Here is a 15,147-nt window from a genome sequence, read left to right on the forward strand (position 1 = left end):
GGCGGAATAACCAGGGACCTGAGCTGTTCCTATGATACAGGATGCTGGTATCACACAGCACCTTAACACACACTGAGCCACAGCACCCACTCCAACCTCCCTTTTTGTTTTTTTAAGGTTTATTTTTTATTGGAAAGGCGGATATACAGAGAGACAGAGAGGAAGATCCTTCGTCCAATGATTCACTCCCCAAGTGGTCACAATGGCTGGAGCTGAGCCAGTCCAAAGCCTGGAGCCTCTTCCGGGTCTCCCACATGGGTGCAGGGTCCCAAAGCTTTGGGCCGTCCTCAACTGCTTTCCCAGGCCAGAAGCACGGAGCCGGATGGGAAGCAGGGCCGTTGGGATTAGAACTGGTGCCCATATGGGATCCCGTTGCGTGCAAGGCAAGGACCTTAACCACTATGCCATTGCGCCGTGAAACCTCTCTTTTGTATAAAAGAATTTCTGATCATATCAAGTTGGTTAATATCAGCATTATATACCCTATGACAGGTAAATTATAGCCTCAATTTCCAGTTAAGACAGCAAACCATGAAAACATAGCTAGTTATAAACTCAAGATTTACAAAAACGTTAAATATCACAATGTGTTTAAAATGTTAATTATTTTAAGTGAAATAAGAGCTTCACAAAACTAAAATACAGATTGGAAGCATGTGATTCAAAAACCAAGAAAAATTAATCCTCTTGTAATTACTCAAGAAAGACATTTGTTACAAAAGAAACCAGGGTCTGTGGTGCTGGCATCCAACACGGGCACTGTTCTGTGTCCTCGCCGCTCCACTTCTGATCTGCTCCCTACACGCGCCTGGGGAAGCGGTGACGGCTGGCCCAAGTCCTTGGGCCCCCGCACCCATGTGCGAGACCCAGGAGAAGCTCCAGGAGAAGCTCCGGGCTCTCTGCTTCAGACCAAAACGGCTTGGGCGATAGTGGTCATTTGGGGAGTGAACCAGCAGATGAAAGAATTCTTCCATCTCTCCCTTTCTAATTCTTTCAAGTAAAATACCCCCCCAAAACAAACAAACAAACAAAACACACAAAACAAAACAAAAATAAAGAATGTCATAGTTTTTCATTAGGGGTAAATAAAAATGCAGGTTAGAAAACATATATTAGGCTATCACAACTAACATGGATAAGAACATGATCCTATAATTGTAAAACAAAAAGAAAATAATTAAAATTCTAAAGAGTAAACTATTTAAAATACTTATGGGAATGAAACTTTTACCTTCCCTTATATGCATGTACTTGTATATTCATGTGTACATATCTCGTATATTTCCTTGGTATTTAGATAACACATTGAGAGTTAAAGGTAGTTAAAATGGAGTGCTTATGACAGTTTTTCTATTACCAGAATGTAATATGCCTTGATACCCCTAGTTCCACAGGGTGGTTTTTTTTTTCTCCTATTACAAGGGCTCAGTAGAAACTAATGCTTGAAATGTACCAACCTTTCTAACTGGAATAGGAATAAAACACTCCCTCAAATTTTAAAAAGATAAACAATATTTCAAACAGCATTAATATGATCAAAAAAAATACTGTCTCTTCAACTGAATAAAAGCTGCCTCTTTCCTAATTTCCTACTTAACTACTCCCTAACCAGAAACCATATTTGAGGCAATTTTACTTGACCAACACCCATTTCCTACTGAGACAAATGATTCACAACCTGGTATCTTAAACCTTTTTTTTTTTTTAAACATTGGGATATTTGGGATTAATTACATGGATGAATGTGGAAATACAAACACAGAATTCAATATTTCATGGCTGTAACAGTTACACCACCTGAAAATTAAGGGCCAAATTCTGGAAAAAAAAATGCTCCTTAATAGAAAAAAGAAAACAAAAACCCAAACCAAGATAACCATACCCTTTAAAACAGTATCTGGCCAGCCAATACCTGGGGCCGGCATGCTGCCCGGGGCATCTCAGGATGGCGGCACACTCTGCTATGTGTTGCAACACCCTCCGGATCTGCAACCGTGCTGCAGTCATGAATAAACATTTTCCTCTAAATTCCAAGGCTGTGTGGCCATCTCAGGCATGCAGCATGCACTTCCTTTAGGAAATGGATTCACATTACCTCCAATCTTCGGGCCACCTGCTGATCCAGGTTTCCTTGCACTGTTGACAGGATTTCCGGATGTTTTAGGTGCAGGAACCTTGAAGGCTGAAGCAGCTGATGACGGCCTATTTCCATCCACTGATTCTTCATCATCAAAGCTTTTATCTGCATGAAGCATTAGAAAAATGCATTGAGGAGGAGAACTAAGCTTTGCTCCATTTTTTTTCTATAAGACTCAGAAATAAAATTAAGCCACATACAAATCATTACTTTGGTAAGAGACATAATGCAAAATAAAAGTCCTTTGAATAAGTATTCATGTACTGGCTAACAGTACATACCTTTCTAATTTTAAATCAAAATTCAATATTATCACATTTCCTGCATATATATGTAAGCCAAAACATACAACATATTAATTCTAAGGGTAGTAAAAAGCATCTTTCATTTTCTTGCCACTCACAAGCATTTTCCACCAGCTCCTCCCATAGTGCACCTTCCAGCACGCCCTGTCTTATACCCAGATTCTGCAACTTACAATCACAGATCCGTTTGCAGATCAGCCGCCTCATTCCTCTGAGAGCTCTTAATTTCCCTCACCCTAGGATGCTCCCAACAGTTCACATGGCCAAATACAGTAAATTCGATACTAAGCAAGGATTCTATCAAAAACAGATAGAAACAACCACAGAACCACCACTGAGGTTTGTGCCGGCATTTTTCTTTCTCTTCCCTGCCCTAGGTGCTGGAACAGCCAATCAGCAGCAAGGTGACATCATCCTATGGCTGCTACTGCCAGACGAAAGGTAAAAATTCTCCAGGCTTCTAAATAATTCTCTATGCAACAACAGTACTTATTCTCTAGCAAAATTGTAAAGGTGTTCAAAGCTGAAGGATTATGAACCTAAATTTTCCTTCTTTTATTTAATTCACTTGAACATTTACAGGCATAGGAAATGAGGTTTTATGCAGTATTCAGGCTGCTGGAGGTGTTTATTGCATCAGTACAGCATGGAATATCACAGTGCTCATTACAGCATGTAATTAACTCTATAATCTCACAATCTGCCCTTGATTTCAGCCACAGACACCACGCTCAACAATTTGTTCTCATAAATTAGGACAAATGCAATATTCTACAAGGCTTCTTTTAGAATATGAATGAACACACTACTACCTCCTCTTATATACCAACGAAACACTGCCCAGCCCCCTCCAGGAAAAAAAAATATGCAGTTTGCTCTTGCAAGAAGATGGTTTTCTCTAGGACCCTGCACAACCCGAACATGACAAACAAGATGGGCGAGGTCAGGCACGGCTTCTCCACAGGCTTCGGATCAACAAGCCGGAATCCCTTCCTCTCGGCCCACTCCCCTCACCTTCACAAACACGGAAACACCCAGAAGGAAATCGACCCTAAAGGGGCAGCGCGTAATTACCATGTACATGTTAAAGAGAAAATGTCAGACCATTTCTAGGAATTAATTATTGGGGAAAAATGATAATCCAACAGACACACCAAAATAAAGCCAGATTTCATTTCAGACAGTGTCTTTCTTAGATAACACCAACATGTAGGGAAAAGTATCCTGCAGTTTAAAACACAACTTCTTAATCATAAACTATCAGGGAGCAATTCTGGAAAAACTAATGGGATTAAAATTCATGCCTTCTATATAATTGTTCTATTTAACTCTAATTTCAAATAAAATTTTTGTCACTGACGTTAAAAAATACAGCCAACAAAAGGCAGAGTAGACACACAAATCTACACAAAGTTAGACACTGAAACACAGGCCAGTGAGAAGTTACCATGGCAACAGTGCTCTGCTCCTATACACAGACAAGGACTGAAGAGTAAATATCCTTCACATTTAAGAGAAATTAACTCTGAACAACCTCAAACTACAAGCAAGCTAACTGTTCACATTTTTGCAATAAATATACAAATCATTAAGTATGCACATCAATGAATTTTTTGCAAAACAGATCAGCATTCAGATTATACTTTCTATACCCCAAAAGTACCCTCCAGACCTCAAAGAGTCACTACCTCTTACCAAAGCAAACCAGCTTGAAGTCTAAGACCAAAGATGATTCTGGCTCATTTTTTGAGCTTTATATATATAAACTTTTGGAACCTAGTTGTTTTCACTTGACGATGGAGGACACTATTTGGAACATTCATTCATTTTCACTGTTCTGGTTTTCCAACACAGGAGCTTTAGAATTTATTAATAATGATCCCATCATTGACAGACGTTTGGACTAGTTGCCACTTTTTTACTCCTCAAAGGTGAACAAACAAAACGTAACAGATCTAAGGATCCAAGGATTATTGGCAAAGCAGGGAAACAGCACAGGTCATCCCTAAATTCATAGTCAGAAGTCTGAAAACACATGAAGCATTTTGGATTTTTAGTTTGGGATGCTCAACAGGCAAAAGCCTATGCATATATCCCTAAATCTGAAATATTTCCTGTTAAAGCATTTTAAGGAATAATCAACACCTAATTTATTTCACATTATAATAACTAAAAATTCCATACTAGTTGTCCTCAATATGTGCTACCCAGATCAGCAGCTGGGGAATGTGCCAAATATACAAAATCTTAGGATCAACCCAAACCTAGGGAATCAGAAATTCTCAATATGTAATCAAGTTGGCCCAGCCTAGCACCTCATATGGACGCTAGTTCAGGTCCCGGCCACTCTACTCCGATCCATCTCCCTGCTAATGAGTCTGGGAAAACCAGTCGAATAGGACTGAAGTGTTTTGGTCCCTACACCCACCTGGCAGATCTGGAAGAAAATCCTGGCTCCTGGCCTCCACTCGGCCCAATCCCTGCCTGTTGCAGCCATCTAGGCAGTGAACTGTGAATGCAAGAGCTAACTCTTTGTGACTTGGGCTTTCAAATAAAATAAAATGAATCTTCAAAAAATTCAATCAAGCAGTCTGTGTGTTAATAAGTCTCTTACAATTGTGATTTACCATCAAGTTTAAAAACTATTTCAGAGCCTGGCGAGAAGGCCCAACGGCTAAATCCTCACCTTGCCAGCACTGGGATCCCATATGGCCACCAGTTTGTTTCCTGGCTGCCCCACTTCCCATCCAGCTCCTTGCCTGTCACTTCAGAAGGCAGTAGAGGCTCATAGTCTTGGGACCCTGCATCCACCTGGGACAGTGGAACAAGCTCCTGGCTCCTGATTTTGGATCAGTTCAGCTATAGCCTTTGAAGCCATTTGGGGGAGTGAACCAAAGAATCAAAGACTTTTCTCTGTCTCTCCTTCTCTCTGCAAGTCTGCCTTTCCAATAAAAATAAATAAATCTTTAATAATAACAACACTACTACTAATAATAATAATGATAATAACAAAACACTTCACCAGGCCAGGGTTGGCAAAGTTCTTCCATAAAGGGCCAAAAATGTATAGTGATTACTTAAGGCATTGCAAACTATATGCACACTATCTTTCTGTACAACTTCCCAATTCCAACATGGAAGGATAAAACTTTAGAAAAGACATGCGATATGTAAACAAATGGAAATGGCTATGTTCCAATCAAATCTTGTGTTCAAATTAGGAGAGCACCTGAACATGGGCTGCTGGCAACAGACCATGTCTGCTCTGACGTAACCACTGAAGAGCGAGCAAATGTGAAATGGAGACTCGGTGCATTGGTAAGTACCACACTCGGGACAGGTGCATCTTATAATGGAGTACCTAGGTTTGTGTCCAGGCTTGGATCTCCTCTGTGGCTTCCTGCTAATGTGAGCCCTGAGAAGCAGCACGCAGATGACTCAAGTCGGTAGGTACCTACCACCTATGTGGGAGGTCCAGAATGAGTTTGAAGTTCCTAGCTTTTGCCTGGCCAAGCCTTAGCTGTTCTGGGCAATCAGGGAGTGAACCAGAGGGTCAGCAATTTCTCTCTACCTTTCAAATAAATACATACTTTCACATATTAAAAAGCAGTAAAGGTGGACACAAGCACAGACACACAAAAACATATACAAAAAGTGGTATAATAAATATAAAATGGTAACCATAAAAAAGCAAATGTATCAGTAATATCCAAATGGCTAAAACAACTGCAAGTAGAACAGCCAGGACTTGAACCGAAACCCGGGTGGGATGCTGGTGCTGCAGGAACAGGTTTAACCCAATACATGAACACAGCCCCTAAGAATGACTTTTTAAAAAAAATAAGGTGCTTACACGGGAAAAAGGAAAGTTTTTTAAAATGAGATGCATACGTGGTTACTAACAGTTAAAAGTAAAACAATGAAAAAGGAAAAACTCTAGTGAACAGCAACCAAAAGCAGATTGGTGTAGCTATATTAATTTGAAACAAAATAGCTTGCCAAAGCATTAGAAGCAATGAGATACTTAATAGTGATAAAACGATCAAGCAGCAAGACCAATCTCAGAGCCCTGGGCAAACACGCATCTAGTAATACAGTCTCCAATATATAAAATAAAAACTGAGCAGCCAAAAGGAAAACAAATCCACAAACATTGGAGGAAGTTAAGTTTTCACACATTTCAAGTCAGATTATGCCTTTTTGGCCATAAACTAAGAGCTCACAAAACTAATTCATAAACAAAAGACCTAAAATTAAAATTTTAACTTTTTCACTGTGTAGAGGTGATACATATTTTGGCATTTAGATTTTTGTTAATTATAAAACATCAAGACAAAACTCTCAGCCGTTATCACTGCCTGACATAACATACTCATTTTTTTTTTCAAATTTTAATGCTATAGGATACCTGCTTTCTAGAACTGATGTATTCTTATTTGAAAGGCAGAGATAAAGACATTCTATGCACTGGTTCACTCCTCTGATTTCCCCAAGCCGAGATGTGGGAGTCACTACCCTGAAAGCAGCTCGCACTCTGCTTAGAGCGTCACCGGCATTCTCCCAGGGAGCTCAGCAGCAGACAGCTGACACGAGGAGCAGCTCTGGGACTCGAACCCAGGCGCTTCCAAGTGGATACAGGTGCCCTGCACGGTATCTTAATCAGTGCAGCAAACGCCAGCCCCAGAGACCGATTTTTTTTTAGAAGTAGATTGGAAGGTTCTTAATGGCAGGAACTTTGTCTTGTTTGTTTTTCCATGCTAGTAACTAGAAAAACCCAAGTATAACTGTTACTCACAGTCGATTAATGTTTACCGCTTTTTACTGTTGTCCTTTTGGACACAGCATTCTAAGTTGAGTAAAATCATTTGCATCGCAGCTCAAAATCTTCCTATGACTCTGAGGGCCCGCTGAGACTCTAGATATCACACAGGTCTCCCTCCTTTTTCCACGCCTCTCTCTCCCATTTCCGTCTCTCCAGCTGCCTTGATGTGACTCGTTTAAAGGCCTTGGCATGTGTTCCTCCTTCTGCCCAGTGTGCCTCTTCTCTCCTCACCTACACTGTTCACGTATCACCTTAATCATTTCAATTACTTGTGCCTTCTAAATGAAGATTTCTCTGGATACTGAAATTGCAAACTTCCCAACATCCCATACTCTAAACTATCTCCCTACTTCAATTTTCTCCTAGTACTTAGCATCACATATATCTCATCTATGAAGATGAGTAGCTTTGTATGTTTTGTCCATGGCTGTATCTTTACCAAGTGGTCCAATGCTAGAGTGACACATTACCTAGTAGGGAGATACTCTGTCTCCAGAAAGAGCATCTCACGTGAAATAATACTCTGAAGGTAAACCACTATGTACAATGAATCAAAAACACTCTTAAAAATATTCAAAGAAATACTTGAGAAGACTGTGAGACATACAAACAAAATTAACGCAGGAACTTCTTCTTCTCTGACGGCTTTTTGGAACAAAGAGAACAGAAATTCAAGTAACACAGCACAGCCTAAAAGGAGACCCTTTCCACTAAAGGCTCGTATGCCTAACAAATACATCCCAAGCTTAAAAAGTGAAACCCAAGTCCTTACCCTTCTGTAGTTTATTCTTTCCTAACTCCTCTCAAAAAAGAGCAACAGGGAAGTGAGTCAAATGGAGTGAAGAGCAAACACTGCAGCGCTTAAACTGTGAGCTCTGACTGATTACACTCCTAACCAACAGAAGAAGCAAATGTAAAATTTCCTGGAAGAAGGTCTCTGGCCTCAAATCAAGAAAGTCCCACAAATAAACAGGCACACAGGAAGTAAGAGACCTGAAGTCAGAACAGAGACAGCAGCAACAGCTCCACTCGGAATCTCAGAGTCATCAAGCATGCTGGAAAATGATTTGGAAGGGATCGAGAAATTTTAAGAAGTGACAATTTTCTTTAATACCAAAAGAATTTCTACCAGTGAAAATACGGATGATTTGTTATGTACTGATCATCTCAAACCTGAGCATGCTTAAAATTTTTTTCTAAAAAACAAAACAAAACGAAACAAAAATCCACAATACTTTGAAACCTTTTGCTCCCGTGCTTTTCACTTAGGTGAATTCCTCATCCGAAACCTTATCAAAATAGGAACTCTTAAGAGCCAAGAAAATGAGACAGCAGCAGAGATTCTGTGAAACCAGCACCTGAAGGATGAACAACAGGCCTGCGTGGGGGCTGCTTGCTGGGAAAGCCTGGCCCCAGGCATTCCATCTGGGTTCCAGTGTGGGTCTTGGCTGCTCTGCTTTGGAATCAGCAACCTGCTAATGGGCTGGGACACCACAAAATGGCCCAAGTGCCTGGGTTTTTGCACCAAAGTGGGAGACCTGGGGGAGGCTTCTGACTGGGTTCTGCCCTGGTTTGTGTGGCCACTTGATGGGACATCAGGGGATAGAAGATACACCCTTCCCAACCATCCCTACCCTCTCTTCTCCCAAAGACAGGACTTTAAAATAAATCATGTTTAAGATTAATACAAATTACTTTTTAAAATGTAAATTAAGGGAATGGCAGGGTATTGAATAACAACACCACAGCCAAGTTGCGATTTAGAATTCTCACAGGTTGACTGAATGGGCAGAGATGTGATGATCTACCTTGCACAATGATACCAAGCGACAATTTCTAAGCTAGGAAGTGAAGAATGAGAAGAACAGAAGGCCTAACTGGAAACCTGTCGTGACTCAGCTCCTGAGCTCATTCCCAACTCAGAGCGCTCAGGACTGCCCACGCATCTGTTCACGTGCAGGCTTCTGCGACCACTGGTGGTAAGGGTGGGGGGATTTAAAAAAAAAAAAAAAAAGGAACCACCAAAAAGGAAAATGAAAGTTACTGCAACCACTTAACATTCTTATCACATGGCTAAAATGAATACGAAGGGACTCAGCATTGTAGTACAGGTTCAAGTCTCAGCTGACTCCACTTCCGATCCAGCTCCCTGCTAAAGAAAGCATTTGGGAAAAGGGCAGCGGGTGGAATGCATGCCTGTGCCCCTGCCAACCAGAAGGGAAACCCAGATGCAGCCTCAGGCTCCTGGCTTCGGCCTGGCCCGGCCTGCAGTGTGGGGACTACCAGGAATGAACACACACATCTTTTTCTTTTCTCTCTCTCTGCGACTCTATCTCTAAATTAAAAAAAAATAAAAAAAATCCTTTAAAAATTTAACAGACTGACTGGATAAACCAAGGGTACCTCCCAGAATACAGAATAAAAGACAAAGATGTAAAACTTGAGAAGAAAGATGAAATACAGCAGATACAACGGATCAACTGAGAAGGCTCAACATTTAATTATCAATAATTCTACAAGAAGAAATCAAAGCTAATGAAAGAGTAGAAACATCAAAACCAAAATAAGAGATATTTTCCAGGGCTGTAGAAAATGATAAGCTTTCAGAAATAAAAGAATCAAATAGTAAAAATGTTAACAGTCCTGAGTGCAAACTAAAACGAAATTTGGTGTAAAATTAAGAATAGAAAATAAAGTATTTTAAAATAAGCTGCACACTGGCCCGGCGTAATAGTGTAGTGGTTAAAGTCCTTGTCTCACACACCTAAGATCCCATATGGGTGCCGGTTCTAATCCCAAAAGCTCCACTTCCCATCCAGCTCCCTGCTTGTGGCCTGGGAAAGTAGTCGAGGACGGCCCAAAGCCCTGGGACTCTGCACCCGCGTGGGAGACCCGGAAGAGGTTCCTGGCTCCTGGCTTCGGATCAGCGCAGCAACAGCCATCGTGGTCACTTGGGGAGTGAATCATCGGACGGAAGATCTTCCTCTCTGTCTCTCTTCCTCTCTGTATATCTGCCTTTCTGATAAAAATAAATAAATCTTTAAAAAAAAATAAGCTGCATAAATTTTAGTGCTCACAATGTTTTGTGTTCTCAGCAGTACAGTTAATTCTAAATAATTATTTTCTTTTTTAAAAAAATTAAATCCATTCCAAAAATAAGCCAAGAAATCTGATAGCCTCTTATCAAAAATAGACCAACAGGTTACTTAAAAATATATTTGGAGATTTTATTATTGTTTTTTCTTTAAAAAGGTCCTTTAAAGCGCCCAGCTTGGTAGCCTAGTGGCTAAAGTCCTCACCATGCATGTTCCTGGATCCCATACGGGCACCAGTTCATATCCCAGCTATTCCACTTCCCATCCAGCTCCCTGCCTGTGGCCTGGAAAAGCAGTCGAGGATGGCCCAAGGCCTTGGGGACCTGCACCCAAGTGGGTGGCTCCTGGCTTCATATTGAAGCCAGCTGTTGCAGCCACTTAGGAAATGAACCAGTGGATGGAAGATCTTTCTCTGTCTCTCCTTCTCTCTGAAAACCTGTTTTTCCAATAGAAATAAGTAAATCTTTAGAAAAGATCCTTTAAAAATCCAAACCTTCGATAGTTCAATTAAGTAATGCCACAATCACAATTTATAAAATTCTATGAAATAACATGTCATGATAACCATAATATCTATGTAATAAATGAAGCTCATAATAAGGTCTTCTTAAACCTTTGCAGAACAGTCATCCTGGAACTTAAGTTTTCAAGACAACTATAGGCCGATTACAACAGTTGTTAATAATATGAACTGTATGCAATCTGTTCAAGTTCATTAACAACATCAGGTTTGAGGGCATGTAGTTACTAGTGTCTAACACCTTGTGCCTAGAGGAATAAATAAGGTTGTCTCTAGGAAGCTACTACCTACTTACAGGTACCGTACTGGGAGACGAGATGCCTTTTCCACAGAGCTAACCCACAGGTCGGCTGTATAAGGCCTACAATCGCAACAGCCTTGGGCTACTACAAGGCTGCTTTATTTCAGTCATTGACTATTTTTAACCTGAGGTGTTCACTACTCACTTCCCATTGTGCTGCCAACATCCGATGTTTTTGTCTTTTCCAATCCTTTTTCTTCTTCTATACTCTTTCCCATCATTGCTCCTGCAGGAAAAGGCTGGCCTTTGTGCAGTGCTGCTCAGAGACCGCCTCTCCGGGATTTCAATGAGCAAATGAGAGTGCATTACAGAGAATATTCACAAACACGGAAGATCTACTGAGCATCAGTGCTTTGCCATTATTCAACACCTCCTGTGATGCTCAGACACAGAAACTAAAAATATATCCCTACTCCTTTGCTTTTCTGCTTTTCTGAGTTGGCCACAAAAAAATACTGCCTTGTCTAATAGCTAAGAACTTCATCTGAGAAGTCCTGCTCTACACCTGTAAAATCATGCTATACAGAGAAGCCAAGAAGAATCTGAACATACAGGCCTTGCTGGGTGTCCCTACTTCAGCACCACAGCCTATGGTTATTGCTCTATCACATTCCGCATGGCTGTCCATGCTTGGATCATGCTCACGCAATGAAGTCTCTATAACAAAAACCGAAAAACAGAGTTTCAAGAGTTTACAAATAGCTGAACACACTGTGACGGGCAGTGCCCTCAGAAAGGTCATGCCAACTCTCATGGTGCTTCCCCATAACCCACTCTCTGTACCTCTTCTCTGATAATCTGTAGTAACATGCTTTAAAATAAACCAGTAACTGTGTCTCCCTGTGTTCTGTGAGCCCCTAGAGCAGATTAAACCTGTGTTGGGAGAACCCCAATTTATACAAGTACAACCTGAGACTTGCAACTGGCATCCAAAGGGAAGGGGCATTCTTGGGGCCTGAGCTGTCCACCCATGGGCCCTGACACAACCTGAAGGTAAGCAAGGTGTGAATTCAACGGGATTAGAGGACCTGAGCTGCTGCTGGCCGCAGTCCTGCCTGCCTGCCTGCCGATGAGGACGAATCTCCACACCTCTGGGGAACACAGAAGCCCTCTGTGTTGACTGCTGGTATGAGAAGAGAGGGGAAAAATGTTGGTCCCTTCAACACGCCCGCCAAATCAATAGCTGTATCAGGTCGAGGTGGTCCCAGAAGGCTGATCTCTGGAAAGTCAGGGTTAGTCCATCACTTCCACATATTCTTTACAAATTCATTTTTGGAATAAAAGACTCATTGGAATGTTAAAAGTTTAGAAACAGTCTACTTAACACAAAACCTTATTTCTTTCCAACCACTCCTCTACAGCCACAACAAAAGGCCAAGTTCTTCTCGCACACTTCTGCAGCAGCTTGCAAGGCCCAGCACTGCATAATAATCCCACAGGTTTTTTACTGCTCTCTGGCCTCAGTGCCCCGGATCAGCACACGACCACAACGCCTCCTTGGTGCTGTGTTCTCGGGGGAAGATGAAGACAACGAGTCCAAAGGCACCCAGAGCCCTGCCCTGACAACTGCTGACGTGACCCTGCAGTGGGTCACGAATCACGTTTCCCTAGAAACAAAATCGCTAACGAAGTCTCTCATATGACCCGGAAGTAAACTTATACAACATACTCAAAGATAACATAATAGCTTGGAATACATAAAGGAAATTAAGAATACATAATAAAAAGTCAACCAACCAAAAAAAAAAAAAAAAAAAGGCCACAGATGCTGGGAGGCAATTCACAGGAAAGGAAGTGCGATGAGCCGAACACACAAGTTACCAACCTTATCAGAAAGCAGACTTTTCAAAATACTTTTCACTCACCTGAAAATTTTTTTAAAAAATCAATAATAACAAAACTGAAAAGAACAAGCATAGCAGGCATTATTGGTGGAAACGTAAACGATAAAGTCTCTTTTGGAGCAAACTAATGGAAAGTTAGTAACATTCACTCATTTAAAATTCTCATTTATATACCTCAGAGGCAGAGACCTACAGAAAGGAGAATGTGTGTTCTCACCTACAAACCCACTCCCTAAACACCTGTAAGGACCAGGGAGCTGAAGCTAGGAGCCAGGTGGCCCACAGGGCTTGCAAAAACCCAACTACTTGAGCCATCACTGCTTCCATCCGGGGTTCACGCTGGCAGAAAGTGGGTATCAAGAAATCTGGGCTCTCTGATGTAAAGTGCAGCTGTCTCAGGGCCTGGTGCAACAGCCCAGTGGATAAATCCTAGCCTTGGCACTTGCCAGGATCCCATATGGGCACTGGTTTGTGTCCTGGCTGCTTCACTTCCCATCCAGCTTCCTACTTGTGGCCTGGGAAAACAGTAGAGGATGGTCCAAGGCCTTGGGACCCTGCACCCACGTGGGAGACCTGGAAGAAGCTCCAGGCTCCTGGCTTCGGGTCGGTTTAGCTCCAGCCGTTGCAGCCACTTGGAGGGAGAGTGAATCAGTGGATGGAAGATCTTTCTTTCTGTAACTCCTTCTCTATATATATTTGACTTTCTAATAAAAATTTTAAAATCTTAAAAAACAAAACACACACAAAAAAATGCGGGTGTCCCAGCTGCAGGCCAAACATCTGTCCCCTACCCCCTGACTTTTTTTTTTAATTATTATTATTATTGGAAAGCCGGATATACAGAGAGGAGGAGAAACAGAGAGGAAGATCTTCCATCCGATGTTTCACTCCCCAAATGAGCCGCAATGGGCCGGTGCTGGGCCGGTGCTGCGCCGATCCGATGCTGGGAACCTGGAACCTCTTCCGGGTCTCCCACGCGGGGCAGGGTCCCAATGCACTGGGCCGTCCTCAACTGCTTTCCCAGGTCACAAGCAGGGAGCTGGATGGGAAGTGGAGCTGCCGTGATTAGAACCGGCGCCCATATGGGATCCCGGGGCACGTTCAAGGCGAGGACTTTAGCCACTAGGCCACGCCGCCGGGCCCATCCCCTGACTTTTAAAAATGAATGTACTGATCTGCCTGAGAGGCAGAAAACAAGCTGATGGAGATCTTTTACCCACTGTCTCCCTCCCCAAATGCCCGTGTGGCTGGGAAGAGGCCTGGCTGAAGTATGCAGTCCTCCCACAGTGGCGGCAGGAACCCAATAACTCAGGCCATCAGTGTCTCCCAGGGCCTGTGTCAAAATGCACTCCCAGTCACTCTGGTTATTCCAAGAGGGTATGGCTGTCTCACGCAATGCCTTAACCTCTAGGACAAACGTGTGCCTAACATAATGTAAATAAAAACGTGAACCAGAAAGCCCACCTCAGATTATTTTATAGAACACATATATGGATGTAGCTAAATATACACATATATCTGGTTTAGATAAAGGCTTTCATTTTGGGATCTGCTAGAAAAGTATGTACACTAAATAATCTAAAATCCCGCACAAGTTAAAATGGTTATTATACATCCATGGAATGTTAAAGAGCTTAAACAAATGAGACAGAGTAACACATAATGGTATTAAAAAAATACCTTCCGGGCTCGGCAGCGTGGCCTAGTGGCTAAGGTCCTCGCCTTGATCCCATATGGCCGCTGGTTCTAATCCCAGCAGCTCCACTTCCTCTCTATCTCTCCTCCTCTCAGTATATCTGACTTTGTAATAAAAATAAAATAAATCTTTAAAAAAAAAATACCTTCCATGCCAAACTGAACATATATACATCAAATGGCAAAAGTACTCTGAATTGTTGCAGGGTGCGAGCAAGATCACACCAGACATGTCTAAGGCTTATTAAGGAGTCTTTATTAACCAAGCTTGGTGATAACAGAGCACAGTAGTAAATCACAAGTCCATAAAGCAATAGAGCACAGTAGCAAATCACAAGTCCATACAGCAATCCACCCAATCATAATCCAACCAATCATAATTCCAAAACAAACAAATGGTCATCATCTTTATGTCCATCCATTAAGCT

The 15,147-nt window shown here is 41.9% G+C and overlaps 1 protein-coding gene across 4 annotated transcripts in view; it reads right to left on the minus strand.

Moving 5' to 3' along the window:
* CLASP2 (cytoplasmic linker associated protein 2) overlaps positions 1-15,147 on the minus strand; it is a 164,541-nt gene that overhangs the window by 107,433 nt on the left and 41,961 nt on the right. For all 4 annotated transcript variants that reach the window (XM_058657143.1, XM_036497694.2, XM_058657145.1 and 1 more), the window contains one exon: positions 2,096-2,242. In XM_058657143.1, the coding sequence (XP_058513126.1) occupies positions 2,096-2,242 (147 nt within the window). The remainder of the gene's footprint in view (positions 1-2,095; positions 2,243-15,147) is intronic.

The sequence above is a fragment of the Ochotona princeps genome, chromosome 30 (assembly GCF_030435755.1).
Source record: "Ochotona princeps isolate mOchPri1 chromosome 30, mOchPri1.hap1, whole genome shotgun sequence".
NCBI lineage: Eukaryota > Metazoa > Chordata > Mammalia > Lagomorpha > Ochotonidae > Ochotona > Ochotona princeps.